This window comes from Harpegnathos saltator, unplaced genomic scaffold (genome assembly GCF_003227715.2).
Source record: "Harpegnathos saltator strain DR-91 unplaced genomic scaffold, Hsal_v8.6 scaffold182, whole genome shotgun sequence".
NCBI classification, from domain to species: domain Eukaryota; kingdom Metazoa; phylum Arthropoda; class Insecta; order Hymenoptera; family Formicidae; genus Harpegnathos; species Harpegnathos saltator.
Genome location: NW_020229964.1, coordinates 536,337 through 550,732, shown reverse-complemented (window position 1 = coordinate 550,732; position 14,396 = coordinate 536,337). Strand labels below are relative to the sequence as shown.

General features: G+C 43.9%; 2 protein-coding genes across 2 annotated transcripts; both read right to left on the bottom strand.

The window, feature by feature from the left end:
- Positions 1-1,697: 1,697 nt before the first annotated feature.
- Positions 1,698-7,098, bottom strand: LOC105182009 (hydrocephalus-inducing protein). Its single transcript, XM_025297611.1, has 13 exons — positions 6,991-7,098; positions 6,701-6,919; positions 6,386-6,611; positions 6,188-6,326; positions 5,233-5,333; positions 4,734-5,055; positions 4,438-4,624; positions 4,155-4,279; positions 3,969-4,062; positions 3,287-3,510; positions 2,797-2,864; positions 2,513-2,727; positions 1,698-1,973 (listed from the first exon to the last, which is right to left on the bottom strand). Exons 1-13 carry the CDS (start codon positions 7,096-7,098, stop codon positions 1,698-1,700), a joined length of 2,304 nt encoding a protein of 767 aa, XP_025153396.1.
- Positions 7,099-8,163: 1,065 nt separating this feature from the next.
- Positions 8,164-8,955, bottom strand: LOC112588282 (keratin-associated protein 5-4). The gene is made up of 2 exons (XM_025297690.1): positions 8,779-8,955; positions 8,164-8,616 (listed from the first exon to the last, which is right to left on the bottom strand). Exons 1-2 carry the CDS (start codon positions 8,847-8,849, stop codon positions 8,397-8,399), a joined length of 291 nt encoding a protein of 96 aa, XP_025153475.1. The 5' UTR covers positions 8,850-8,955; the 3' UTR covers positions 8,164-8,396.
- Between the last annotated feature and the right edge of the window lie 5,441 nt (positions 8,956-14,396).

The following is a 14,396-nucleotide window of genomic DNA, read 5'->3' as shown; positions in this document are numbered from 1 at the left end:
CGGTAGACTCTGATTTTGACGGCTGGTAAAAATATGAAATAATTCAGTCAAGCGGGCTATTCGCGTTGACGCCTAGCCAGTCAGAGCGAGTTAACATTTCGATCGGTAGGCTTTTACCTAAAGAGGAAACCCATGTCGAACATTGGATATATATGCGGCTCGAAAATGACGCTACAGCCGATTCCACTTGCAATAACGTTAATAGGAATTAACCGGCTATTCGTGACCTGCAGCATTACAGCGCCGGTGTATTTACCGGGGTCGCGTAGAAATATTTTAACTTCGACTTCCGTGGACTCATTCGGGCCAACTTCGCCAGAGATTGGGTTTACGAGCCACGGTACATGTTTCTTATCCTACACAACGCGAGGCAATCTGTAAATCTCATTTGTCCTCTATTTCTCATAATTAGTAGAACGTAGGTGTGACGAGAGGGAACTTTTTTGTCTACATCAACTTTATCGAATCGAATCTATTTTGTGCATTTACGTTAAATCGATTTATTATTCTAAAAAAGGAAACATTCTTATTGAAAGAACACTTACCGCAGTTAACTTGAATTGCGCCGGTATCGGTGAATCGTTGATTATACGAAAATATGTGATTTGCTCTTGAAGCACTTGGATGTCCCCAAACTCAAGATAGGCAGGTTCTACGGATACTACCGGACCTTGGCCGTTGCAGATGATTGTACAGGATGTAACCGGTGCTTGCTCGCCCATCGTCAGCATGCTGAAACGAGAGAAATGATGCGTCTTCTGAGTGAAAAGTAATTTATTTGCTTAATTGGACGCGCATATTTGCAAGTCCAACAAAAATATTTAATTATAATAAATGTAAATGTAACATAAATATATATATTTAATTTTATATTTATACAATTATAATTATAATATATTTATACGATTATATTCCCTCTCGTTAGAATATAAGATTATCGCGTCTGACAACTCGTCGATCGGCTTTTGTCAGCTATTTTTATTTTCATTGAATTATCCAAAGTCTATATATATATGTGTGTATTTGGTCTTTAAATTAAAAAAAAAATGTTCCTTATAAATATCTCCGCTAATTAAGATCTAAAAATTTCATCAAGTCGGTCACTCTCTGATTCTATAAAAGTATCTCTATATAAAATTATTATATAGGATAGCCCAAAAGTCGATTTAAAATTTTTGCAAAGTTTTAATGCAAAAAGGATTACAGACAAATTTATATCAACTGTAAAAAAAATTATGAATCTTTTAAATCCATAACTGTTTTTTGAGCTACTCTACATTAATCATCGTACTTCAGGATAACTTGCTGTTTGCCCAAAACTTTCGTAATAACTGTAATGTCGATCTTCATCGACTGACGCGCTTTCAGGAAGCCTTGATGAGACGACATCGAGTATACCACCGGGATATCCTCGGATATCTAAAGAATAGAATCGTCGCATCGTCTGCTTCATATACTAATCATGTCACTTAATGGCATATTCCTTAAATTATATAGAACGGTCCAAAAATATTCGGCTACACTTTAACACTATATTCTAGAGATATAAACAAGTAAAAAAAGATTCACTAATGGGTCAAAAGATCTAAATATGGATGCGAAAACTAACCATTGACTAGTTACATTAATTTAAACTTGTTTATCAAACCTTTCTTGTTTGTTTTCATTTCTAGAATATAGCGTTATCATTCTTAGAATTAACTATTTTGTGAAATTGGTTCAGCGCGTCCTACCGCCTGCGGTACTATGTAAAAATATCCGTCCAGATCAGAATTGTTTTCCACATTAATAGAACGCAAATACGGGAAGTTGAGGAAAGAGAATCGTATGGGAATCTCCGCTGGCGTGATCGACAAGGTAGGAATGGCGCCGCAAAATGAAATCGGCAGTAAAACTGGATCCGACTCGGAGTCCCACATGTCGACGCGAACGGTCGATTGTCCGCTTCGTACCACGTTTGCTGTATACATCACCTAGGCATTTGAACATAAAAATATAACAACAGATGCTAATGTGCATAAGTCTTGTTCCTTATGAGAATCGAAGCCAAATAAATCATCCGTTTTTATTTGCAAAATCCAGAAATACCGTCTCGATAACGTAATAATTTTATTGGATTTGATAATAATCCAATTCGTCTTAACGAGGTTTATTAGAATTAATGATCTGATATTTCTCAAATAAGATAAAACCATTGTAATTTTTATGTCGTTATAATTTTATAAAACGACACATGAAAATAGCCACATCGGAAAATAACCACGTTAAGCGCCAATTTGATCTTTATCTTCATATTTTTAATCAAAGAGCCTCACAGCCTTTCATTTGAAGTATATTGTTATAAAAATTGTTATAAAAATTATAGCGACACATGAAGATACACGTATAATCGTTTTATTTCATCTCGAAGAAATTCCGAAATTGCTCATTAAGATGAAATTTAATTGAATAATAATTCAGCGAAGAATATGAATGTGGTGCACGAAATCCAAAGACATCATTTGTAACTTACCTTCAACTTAAGCGAGCTGTACGCCTGCACCACTCCCTTGTGCGGGATGACGACGAACTCGCGAGGATTCGCCGGGAAGCTCGCCCGGGCATCGGATCTGGCGAACTCTTCGTGAGTCAACGGTGCCTGGTCACCGTCGTCCATTATGGTCGCGCCGAACGAGACCGCCACCAAAGACAAGTTACGAAGATGTACCTCCTGCCTTTTGCTAAACCCTGCAAATGCATGCAGCAAATTGCGGTATTTGCTAATTGCACTGCTATCAATTACCGCGGACGGTATACCTAACCCGACTACGCCGAAGTCGAGGCTGCTCTTATCGAAATGCAACGTTGGGCATACGACACATCCCCTGCGGACACACAGAGAAGTTCGTCGATAACAATCCAATCGTAGCAATTAAGACAGTCGACGCGTTTTGAATCGACAAGAAGAGAAAAGCCGATAAGAACCAGCGCGAGCGTTTCGTTTGCGAGACCCACTCGATGGTGAAAATAAAAATCAGTTGAAGAAGGAGCGCGGGCAAAAATCCTACAAGAGTCTTCGACAAAAAGTGCTTTAATAGTCATTACTTCTCGAGTAACGATAATAACGAGTTACTTTATTTCCGTGAGTAACGAAAACGCGTTTCTTCGTGAAAGTATCTTTCCCAAGCCAACGGTTCTCGTTGACTTTTTTCATCTTGTCGAGCGCGCGCGCGTCAAACAGTCTGTGTCGTTTGGTTTCGCGATGGGCTTTCGTTTCGATGACAATAGTCAAGCTCGGAAGTCGCACTTGATGTGCAAGGACAACACTTCGGAACTCTCCTCGACGACAAAGTCGACTCGCTCCATGAAGTCTCCTTTCCGGTTCGAGGAGAACGACAAATTGAAGGACTTGTACTCGTTCGGTTCCAAGATAAGACAGAGCGGGCTGACGGTGACGGTGCCGCCGAAATCTGTCGGTCTCGCTTTGTGAATCAACGTGCCGTTGATATGACCTTTATTTGCTGCCACGATCTATAATGTTTGTGTAGTCGATCCGATGACTCAACTTGTGCGCCCACCACGAAGATGAGAAGGTTGAACTTGTGTATTGGTTCAATCTTCAGCAATCACCGTTTGAATCACCGCTGACTCATTTACACCATTAAAAGATTCAGAGAACATGACCGTATCGTTAAAATTTTCTTAGATCAATGATTCGTCTTCAGTAAAATAACCACAATTATCCGGCTATTTTTTTGTGACGGCCAACGACGAAACGAACGGATAGATGCAAATGGGTCGATAACACCCGAATTAATTAAATGGCGTAATTTTTAAGTAATTAATTTTTTTAAAGTCTTGTTGCGTAGATGACCTCACAGAAAAAATTTTAACATTTTCGTGTTAATGAGATTCTGCATTGGATCTAAACGCAAATTTTTTGCAAATGTTTTCGCACGAAATCTAAAAGTGACTTTTCGTCGGTCTACCTCGTAATTGTGCACGGAGCACAAGTAGATGTTCTTCAGGTCCATCGTGATGACATTGAGACGGAGAAGCGGTCCCTTGCCGACCCCGTGAAGGCTACACCCATGAAATTAGCGAGAGAATTCCAAGAGGAAAAAGAGCGAAAGCAGTCGCCGGCGATAACGGTATACTACTTTTCCCCCACAAACCTCAGCGATATCCTGTCCTCGCGGCCCGTAACTTCGAGATAAGCGACGCTCGATATCTCGCCCACCTTCGTGGCCCGAAAAATCACCGTAACATCGGCGCACGAGTGCGGCCAAATTTCGCCTTGCTGCAAAGTGCAGGACATGCGTTCGACAAATCAACGGAAAAGTGTTGCCAGCAGCGCGGGCAACGGACGTGAATAAGCACAAATAAGCGAATTATCGCATGATGCGTCGCGCGATTAAGCGGCGAGAAACGGCGAGAGCTATCGCGGGACATCATCACCTCGGGTGTAAGGAGGAAGGATGCATGGTTGTAGCGGAAGTCCTCGTTCATCAACGAAGCGATCTCGTCCACGTAAATCCTCTGGCAGATGAGCTCGTGAGTATCTGGCAGGCAAACATTGTAATGAACGAGGTCGACGCGACGTGCCACCTCCGTATCGCGCACCAGCTGAAACAGTCTTCCGTACCTGTCACCGGGCAAAACAGGGGGGAGAGGGGGTGGATGAGAATCGCTGCGACATCGATCGGCAATTACGCGGGATAACTTTCGGGTGACAATTTTACGCGCCGGCTTACTCGTCCTTTCGCTCTACGTCGCTGCTCTTGTCCTTGAAGCACATCCATTGGAATTTGACTGTGTGGTCGCTCCTATTGTGGATTGTGAGGACCTTGCTCCTGGACAGGCCCAGATAAGTGTCTTCCATTCGGACACTGCTCCTGTCGATGCGTATCGTGCAGTTCGCCGACGAACTCTGCAGCGACAGGCAAAGCTTCTCCCCTGCCGACGATCTGTAGTCAGCTGATTGAAGCTTGCGACACTTGTCCTCGATGGCTGTTGCAAGGCATTTTGTATCCAGTAGAAAGAATGTGTCTTCTGAGACTTGCCGAAGGTCAAGTTCTGGATACGAGATGCGTCGCGACACTCGTAGAGGAGAAGTGTTTGCAATCTTTAATCAGCTGGCAACTATAAGTAGCTGTCGTATCGTTCAATTTTATGTCAATCTTAGCGAGATATTAATATATGCACGCGGAGTTTAATATCAGACGAAGTATAAAGTATAAAGTTTCGTGATACCGGATTCATAACTGAGGAAAAGATTCGCTTTAAAATCGCCGGATTTCTCGGACAAGAAGCTCGCGGTGAACTGCATCGTCTCTTCTTCCCCTAGTACGCCTCTTGAAGGTTCGACGGAGAAGTACGGACTGGCACGTTACGTGTAATAATTATCATTGTTGTTTGATTATTAATTGCGCTGTGAATTAGATAACTTAATGTCCTAATTATTTTATAAACAACTCAAAATACGCGTTGATTCTATATGAGAAATTCTACTAGATTCTACTCCGAGAAATATAGAAAGTATAAAACACAGGATGATTCTTCACGCATACCAGCTATAAGATAACTCGTCAAATGAAAAAAATGAAGAGTCTTTGAGGCTCCTACGCAAGGATTTTGTAGTTTAATAAAATTAATTTTTTACGAAATTTAGAAATTTATCCAAATGTTCCTGAGTGCGAAATATTTTATTTTTGACGATATTCAATATCATGACAGTTTAAATATATTCGTATTCCTGTCACGTTTACCACACTGACGAGGGTTCAAAATAAAATTAAAACGTCCGAATAATAATAAAATAAAATTAATCTGTTGACTTTAAAAAATCAAATATCGACGTGTCTCATTTGATTCCACAGCATTGCGAGATTTGTCTAAAAGTCTGAAAGATTTTACTACACTACCGTGCATGTGTGTGTTAAGTTTCTAAATAATTTAAATTGTCAATTGTCTCGAAATTTTTCAGAAACAAGTTCTCTCAATAAACCACCGGGGGCTGCGTCCAGAAGCAAAAAGGTTCAAAAGAAAAATTCATCCGAAAGAAACCGTTTTGAGAAGCTCCGTATGCAAGCTCTTTATGCTTTTCATTTGATTGAGAATATCAGCAGCAACCCCTCCCAAAAATGCACTACTTTTCCGGCTAATCGTGTTTAGCAGTCAACTCGTCGATAAATCTGGCACGACGTACTGGTCCGAATAGAAATTGAAAGTCGCCGGCGCGTCCCCCACGTTGCGTACTACGATCGTCCTCGAGGAGGAGATCTTCACCGCGGTGGTCGGTATTTCGATCTGATCAGGAATATCGAGAACGGACCTCGGACCGATGGCTGCAACAATATATTAACTTGACCCATAGGGCACGTGACCACGACCACGTCTATCTCACCGATTACCGGCACCGCGAGGACGTCGTCGTCGTCGTCATCCCGGTCGCCATCACCGTCGACGACGAACTCGACGCGATATTCGTAATCTCGGCTCTCGGCCGGGCTGAAGCTGACGTTATAAGCGTGGATGAGTCCGGGCGCCACGACGTTGCTATAATTCAAACCGTGATATTCCACGGCGAAAAAGGGATCGGGGTCACGAGAGATCCTCAAGCGACGCGAAACCTTGAACGTAAGATTTAGAAAGTGGGATCGAGGTTGAACTGGTGAATATTGCACGGGGTGGTTTCTCACCGGACGACACGTTTGCGCACCTTTGACACGTTACGTATTGTTAACGTCGTGGTGTACACGTCGCCGGGGGCGAATCGTTGGAAGAGGACAATGCAGGGTGTAACCTTGAAGTGGCGGCTTTCGGCAGCACCGCGTAGAGCCCGCATGCTCACACCGCGACCCGGTTTCGCCAGATAGTCGAGTCTCTCTTGAGCGCTCATCAGCATCTGCTTCATGTACTCCGAGGGTGCCATGCCGTGCTGCACGGAAGTATCGATGGGATTAATAACGCGAACGCGCGATTATCCTACGCGAGCCTCCCCAAACGAACTTCCTCCAGGTCCTTCGGTGATCTGCCAGTCACCGCCGCGAATATCTCCACGGAATTGTGTATCGTCGGGTGACGCGCGGCCAGACATATCTCTCTGTCCTCGTCCATCCTTCACAATTAAAAGTTTACGCGGTAAGTACACGCGAAAGTATTATTAACTGCGTGTGTGTATACATTAATTGTAACTAAAATGTTGCTCTGGTCCGTAGAGTTATTTCTGGGACGCACTCTGAGGCAGCGGAAGCTATCGCTGTTTGATGATATCTGTTATCGATACTTGTGCACTGAACCTCGTTCAAGGCTGCTGAAGTATCGCGGGTTTCAGATAATATGAAGATCTGGATGAATACCATCAGCTCCTCGCGTTTCTCTTTTGTTTTTCTTTTTGTGTTTCTCGCAATTTCTCGCGAAATCCGCGAGAGCGAAATTGTTTCCGATGACCAGGGCGAGCGATGTAATCATTGGCATTTCGAAGCCATTGTGTGAAATTCTCCCAGGGTACTATCGAAGAACATTTAAAATGTTCATCTGAAATATCTCGGAAGAAATACGTTAATCACGCATTTATAAATAAATAAATGCATAAATTAAAGCCAAAAATTGATTTGCTTCTTTTCCAATATAGAATACAAATTTCATAATATTCTTTAAAAGAGAATGAAAATTCCTCTTTTGAGCACATAAAAACGAGCTTTCCTAAAATTTGTAATGAGTATATTTTAAAATTATTATGACATGATAGAAAATATATTTTCATAAAGATAACCATGATTTAAATGCAGAATAATATTATAAAATAGATACCGTTGCATAGTAGACAATAGCGATGCAATCGCATAGTGCGTTATTAAGTATTATTAGTAGGGAGTATTATATTAAGTTATTCAATAAAAGAAATAACAGAAATCTTCGCAAAAATAGTTTAAATCCAATAGTTTTATTATTAAATAATTTTATTTAATAATATACTGACCGTTTCTTTTAACAGCAGGTCATTGAAAAGTGAAAAAAATGAAGTTATGCCTAACTTCTCCTAAAAATCCTTACAAACATATCAAACACAGCCCGACGCAGCGACGCGCACGTAGATAACAATGAAGCAAACAATTTTCCTCAGCGATTCGTATCCTTTATTTCCATTTCTTTAATAAAATAAGAACTACTTTCCCTCCGACCCTTTTCTTGCCGTGACACAGACGGCAGGTGCCGTTTCTTCGGACGTTTCAACCATATGTGCCAACACCTTATTGATCCAACAGTGCGACAAAGACGGTGCATTCACGACTCGTGCATGATTATAAAGAACAGGATAGAGGACTCGCTGAAATCCTGATTGATCGTGCGCTATTGGAGATCGCTAGAGCCGTTTCTGCCGTTTTCGGGCTTCCTCGATTCATGTTGTCCGATTAACAGCCGCAGCACGATGAGCCGGTCGCACTGAGCGAGTAATTCTTCGAACGACGTGGCACCCGACAACAAGATGCCTGGTGACATGATAGGTCACGCGGCATCCACGACATGCAGCAGGGATCGCAGGTCTCTCCACGACAGCACACCCCGGGGCAAGGTCCTCGAGGACATCCCAGAGGAGGGCAGCTTGCGTTGCAAACTTCGGGCTCGGGCTTCCTGGCGAACGGAAAAGGGAGTGTATCGCGATTCGTAACACCTGTCGCAATATCGAAGGCTCCATTCGCTCGGATATTTCAGGATTCTGGACGTAATCGTCTTTGCCGACGATTGTTATTAGATCTAGCGAAGGAGGCTACGGCGAGAGAGATCCTGGCTTACAAACGATCGATCTCGCATAAGATGCCGTGAAACTCGTCCATGAAATTGCGCCGTCGGTCGCGTCTGTACATGTTGAGTGCACCGTGGGAATTTTTCTGCCGATTTTCGCACCCCCAAGTCGAACCTGCACGCCGAAAAGTCCTGGGAGACCGATGGATGCTCCTCTGCCTCTGCGACTGTCAATCGCTCGCTTCGTTGCCTTTGATTCCGAAATCGATGAAAAACGCGAGTTGTATTTGTTAATTATAACGTGGTCAGCCCGTGACGATACAATGAAAACAACACGAAGAATAATCTGTGACAAATCTATGCTTATAAATATGATTACTTTGATTCTCTGACGATGGCAAGATAATATCAATTTTAAACTTACGAAATATTTGGTAATCTATAAAGAAATACTGATAATAATAAGAATAACTTTACATATAGTACTTTGGGCTAGGACTGCATGCGCTGCACAATGGCCGTGTTCAGCGGAGAAAGCTGCTTTGTAATTTCGACTGACTCTAAAAGACTCACACACCAATCAGACTCACGAATTTTACAACAGTTGCAGAGCAACTTTCTCTGCTGAATGCAGCAATTGTGTAAAAACATCGTATCGATAGATGTATATACGACTAATAAGCACGTTAAGGAGAAAATAACAGGTTAGTTATGGGGAAAATAACAGGTTAGTTATGGGGAAAATAACAGGTTAGTTATTATTTATATAAACTATATTATCAACAATTGTATACTTTTCATATCAATTTCCGTAAACTGAGCGAGTAATTACTTGTGATACTTGTAATTACTTTGTGATTTTTTTACAAGTCTCTTTTATCGTCTCTCGGTTTTTCATTAAAAGCATAAGAGTAATTTAGTCGCTTGAATTGAAAACGTGATACACCGGCATGGAAATATGTGTTTCTTTTTTCCAATTGGTATATGTCGGTATACTTTTGTGTTATCAAATTGGGAATTCCATTTTTACACCAACTATTATATTCCACCGAATAAAAAATATAAGAAATATATGTAAAATGAAGACTGAAGAAGATGTTGAGAAAATTTTTTACTTTTCTACTTAGGATTATATATCTGAAACAGATTTCGAATTTGAATCCATGGAGACTTCAAAAAAGAAAAATTGCGCTAGATCCCAATTTAGATCTCGAGAAATTTTCTGTGTAGGAATTATATCAGCTTCGGTATCAACTTTTTTCTAACGCGTGTGTGTTAAATCGTATTTCCGTTAATATTTAAAAACATTCTTAAGGAAATGGTCTTACGGCAAGCTGCTTTGTTTCACTCGTCGCATCATCATCTTAATCTTTCACTTACATATCACACACGATACCAAACACTAAAACGTTCAGTGTTTTTACAACGGTTTTTGCTATCGCAAATATTTATTAATAACATCTGCATAAAATGCGGATATAAATATATATACTCTCCGCTTTACGCTGAGAATATCCCCGCGAGGCACTGAAAATATCAAAAAGAGAAAAGGAGAGGCAAGAGCATCTAAAAATATAAACAAAATCAAAATACACGCTGTCGGAGTTACGTAACATGCGCTCACAATTTCAGCGTATAAACAATACACACATACACACACACATACGTACATGTACATACGCCGAAGCATCTCGCCCAGAATAGAGGAGATGATATAAAACCGAATATACCCGACGGTCTCATCCGCGCTTCTCAATTTCGCTCTGATTAAGACTGCGTTTCGATATTCACTGGCAGTGCAGAAAATCTGTAATATACGAAACACGAAGTACAGATTCTCAGTATTCAGCACAGTGAATATCGAAATACAGCTGAAATAATACAAAACTGCAAGGGAGGTCAGCACGAAGCCGGGGCTCACTCTAATAAAACAAAGTAATATATAGTCATCCATAAATTATATCTGTATCATTATTTATGATCCACACTTACGAAATTTGTCTCTACATAGTCACGTATATGATCACACAAAGTCACACTCGTCTTCATCTTAGAAGAAAAAACATATAAAAAGAAACGCAGTCACTCCCATTGAATTTCTACGGCAACGTTTTCTGCCCACGTAGAGACGCGTGCACGATTACAAATGTTTATACACAGCCAAAAGTCACACACACACTGTGGTCACAGATATCTTTTATCAGGGCAGACAAGATTGTCCCGCGGGCAGATCGAGCTCTAAAATATCATCGGCGGCTGCTTGCTCGCGAGCAACGTATCCGGCGAGACGGCGAGGCCGTTCGGCACGTGAAAACGTACCGCGGCGCAATCGACGCTCCTCGCCGGGCGGATATCCGTTCGGCCGTAGGAGCCGGTCCCCACGTCGATCGATCGCTCGTCGTTCCCGTGTTTCTTCGTCGCCGCGCCGTCGGCGCTGGAACTCTCGGCGAGCGCATCGCTGCCGGCGCGATCGATTCCTCTGGCACCCGGTGCATGGGGCCGTCGTGTGCTCGCGATACCGTCACCTTGGCCGCCATTGTGTCTCGCCAGGTGTTCCCCCCCTTCGTGCCAGAAGTTGCGTGCGTGCAGTTGCGGTCGCTGATAAAGCGGAGCACCTCCATACGGGAGGACCACGGCGTTATTGGCGGTCCGTGCTCGAGGTGTAGGCGCGAGGTGGGTCGCTTGATCGCGAGACATCGGTCCCGCGTCCTGAGCGAGAGAAACTGCAGCTGCGTGATCGTCCCGTTGCTGTGAGCTCCTGGCCGTCGTCGTCGTCTCAGTCGACGCGCCGTAATAGGTTAGGTTCTGGCTCTGCCTTTGTCGCGGGTACTCCTTTGTCGCGGGCTCGTCGAGTGTCCTCGGTCGCAGGACGCGTGGCGCGGGATTATCCGGGTTTCTCTCGTTCTCCAGGCCGTTCGCCGAGACCTTCTTCGGGAGTCGCGAGACGTCCTCCAAGGAGATCGGCCGTTGTCGCAGGTCTTCTGGGATCTCGTCAGCCTCTTGAGCGCCGTTCAACTTGATCACCGCGACTTTCCTCTTGGCCAGATTAGCCAAGTACTCGAGACCCTTCTTGCTCGTCGAGTCCTTCAGCGCCTCGAGCGCCTTTTGAACGGTGTTTAGATCCTGCAGGCCGTTGTTGCGCTTCTGCGGCTGGATCACGTTCTTGTACACGCGCATCTTCAGTAGACTCGACGGCTCGGTGGGTCTCTCGCTTCGTAGATGCTCGTGAACAGCCTTCGCCGAGGCTGCTTGCTTTCCAGTCGAACTCGTGGAGGTTGCGTTGGGCTTCTCCTCGGGCCAGAGAAGCTTCTGCTGCTCAGGATGCGCTTGGTACGAAATATGAGGCGCGTTGTAGGGGTATTGGTATTGGAAGCCTTGTTGAGGCGACTGGTCGAGTCCGTTGAAGCTCGGCCAACGGTAGAAGATGTTCGGGACACTCTGCTGGCGACCGTAAGGGTAACAACTCGCGTAACCGTAAGACGGCCGCTGGAAGTTGCTTCTGAGTGGCCAATTGGCCGCTTGCTGTTGCCACTGATGAGGGTTCATCCGCAAGTACGTTCGTTGCGGCGAAGCGACTTGAGCGATCGTCTCTTCTCTGGGCTGCCGGTATGGTTGCTGGGCAGGCATTGTCCTTCCGGCATCTTCGGCCGCTTGATCGGCCGTCGTCTGCCGTTCGCTCGAAGCTCTCTGCTTAACCCTCATTCTCTCCAGGTCGTTGTACGACACCCGCGGCGGCGTGATGCGCACCATCCACTCCGGCTTCTCGTCATTCTCCGGCCGTCTCTTGGACACCAGACGGCAGGTCCTCTTTACCTCCGGTGCGTCGGCCTGCCGTTGGAATTGCGCGACGTAGGCTAAGTGTTTGCGCTGCTCGTTCAGCAACGCGTCGAACTGACGGCGCATCACGTCGTGGGGCACTCCTTGCTGCCTCATTGCCGTGACCAATAGCTCCTGGTCGCGAATCATGTCCGCTGTGAACTGCAGCATGCTCTTCCTGTCATTCTGCCGAGCGTGGGCTTCTACAGGTTGCTGCAGGTCGGCGGCAGCCTTGTCGTAACTCGTCTGGTGCCGCGACGGCACTGGCTGATCTTGGATCAGCTCGGAGAGCTGCCGGGTGTAACCTGAATTCTGCGCGTCCTGGCAATAGCAGCCCCATTGCGGAGGCGGAGGTGCTTGTTGCTGACACGAATGTTGCTGATTGTAGCTCGTCCATCGTCCGTCCGGCGGCCACGCGCCCTGACCGACCGGGTAGCCGAGATTCTGCTGATACATCGGCTGATTGTGTCGCGTCAATCTCATCTGACTCATCGTCAGGTCCTGCGGCGAGGTCATACCCTGCACGGGAGCCAATTGCGCCGAGGACAATCGCTGATTCTGGTATATATAGGGTGTCCCGGGATTATTGTGCATCTGCTGTTGCTGCTTGAACATCGGTGGTGCGTGATTGAACGCCTGCGACATTTGTTGGTGGTACGTTTCGTGCTGCGGCTGCTGATAGATCGGCCGATGATCCTCTGCAATAGAATTTATATAGTTATTCGTTTTATTTATTTATTACATTTATTTACTTGGTTGCTTCTTTACAGAAATCGTCCCTTTGGTGCAATACATTAAATATAATTCAAATAGACAGAGAAACGAGAAACAAATGCACGGCGAGAAGAGAATTTGTTGAATTAACATGACGATAAAAGGTCCAAACGCGTCTTGGTTGGAGAATACAGAATTTCTCAATCTTAAAACCCATGAATAATAATTTTGCTTCACAAGAGCCAGGAAATCGGTTTTCCTTCAACCAAAAGGCGTTCAACCGATCTTTTGTCTCGAAAAACGAAAAAGGTCATGCAAAGGTGTCGAACAGGCACCTTGAAAGCGAACACCTTGACCTTGACTCGCGTCTTGCTGTTGTTGCTGTTTCTGCATGATCATCTGTATGTAATGGGCCGCATTTCGGCCGCCGACCGGTTGCTCTTCGTCCTCGAAGACGGTAGCCCCGTCGCAATTTCGGTCGTCGAGCACGCACGAGGATCGCTCAAACGCCCGTTTCGTACCTCGCGCCAGAGGATTTTGAGCTGATCGATCGCGTAAGATTGCTTTTTGGTAGACATTCGCTGCAAGAGCACGCTGTACTTGTCCTGCGGGAGATCCGATTTGTCGAGTATGCGAGCTATCTGAGTGTGGGCACGTTTGATCAGTCTGCTGATGGTATGGCACTACCTGTTGCTGATTCGGAACGGTGGCACACGATGGCTGAAAGTGCGAAAATCATACGTCAGAGAGTCAAACTCACTCGATTCGTAGAAGAAATATAGCTCGAGCTTCACACAAAAGAGAAAGAAAAAAAACCAGAATAAAATTCATAAGCGACGTGTAGGAGTCAGTCGTCAGATTGGTCCCGTGACATAAACATTAACATTATTATTAATTAGAGAAAGATTAGAATTTTAATATCAATATCTTGTAATAATAACAATTTTATTTATTTCTTCAAGCTAAATTTCTACTAATAATGTGAATATCAATAGCAATAGAAATATTGATATTAATTTTATTATTATTATGTTATGTATTTTATTATATATCGTGTCTTTTATCGTATATTATATATTGAATAATAAAATAAATATTAATATTATATCTTAACGTACATATATATCATATTAATATAA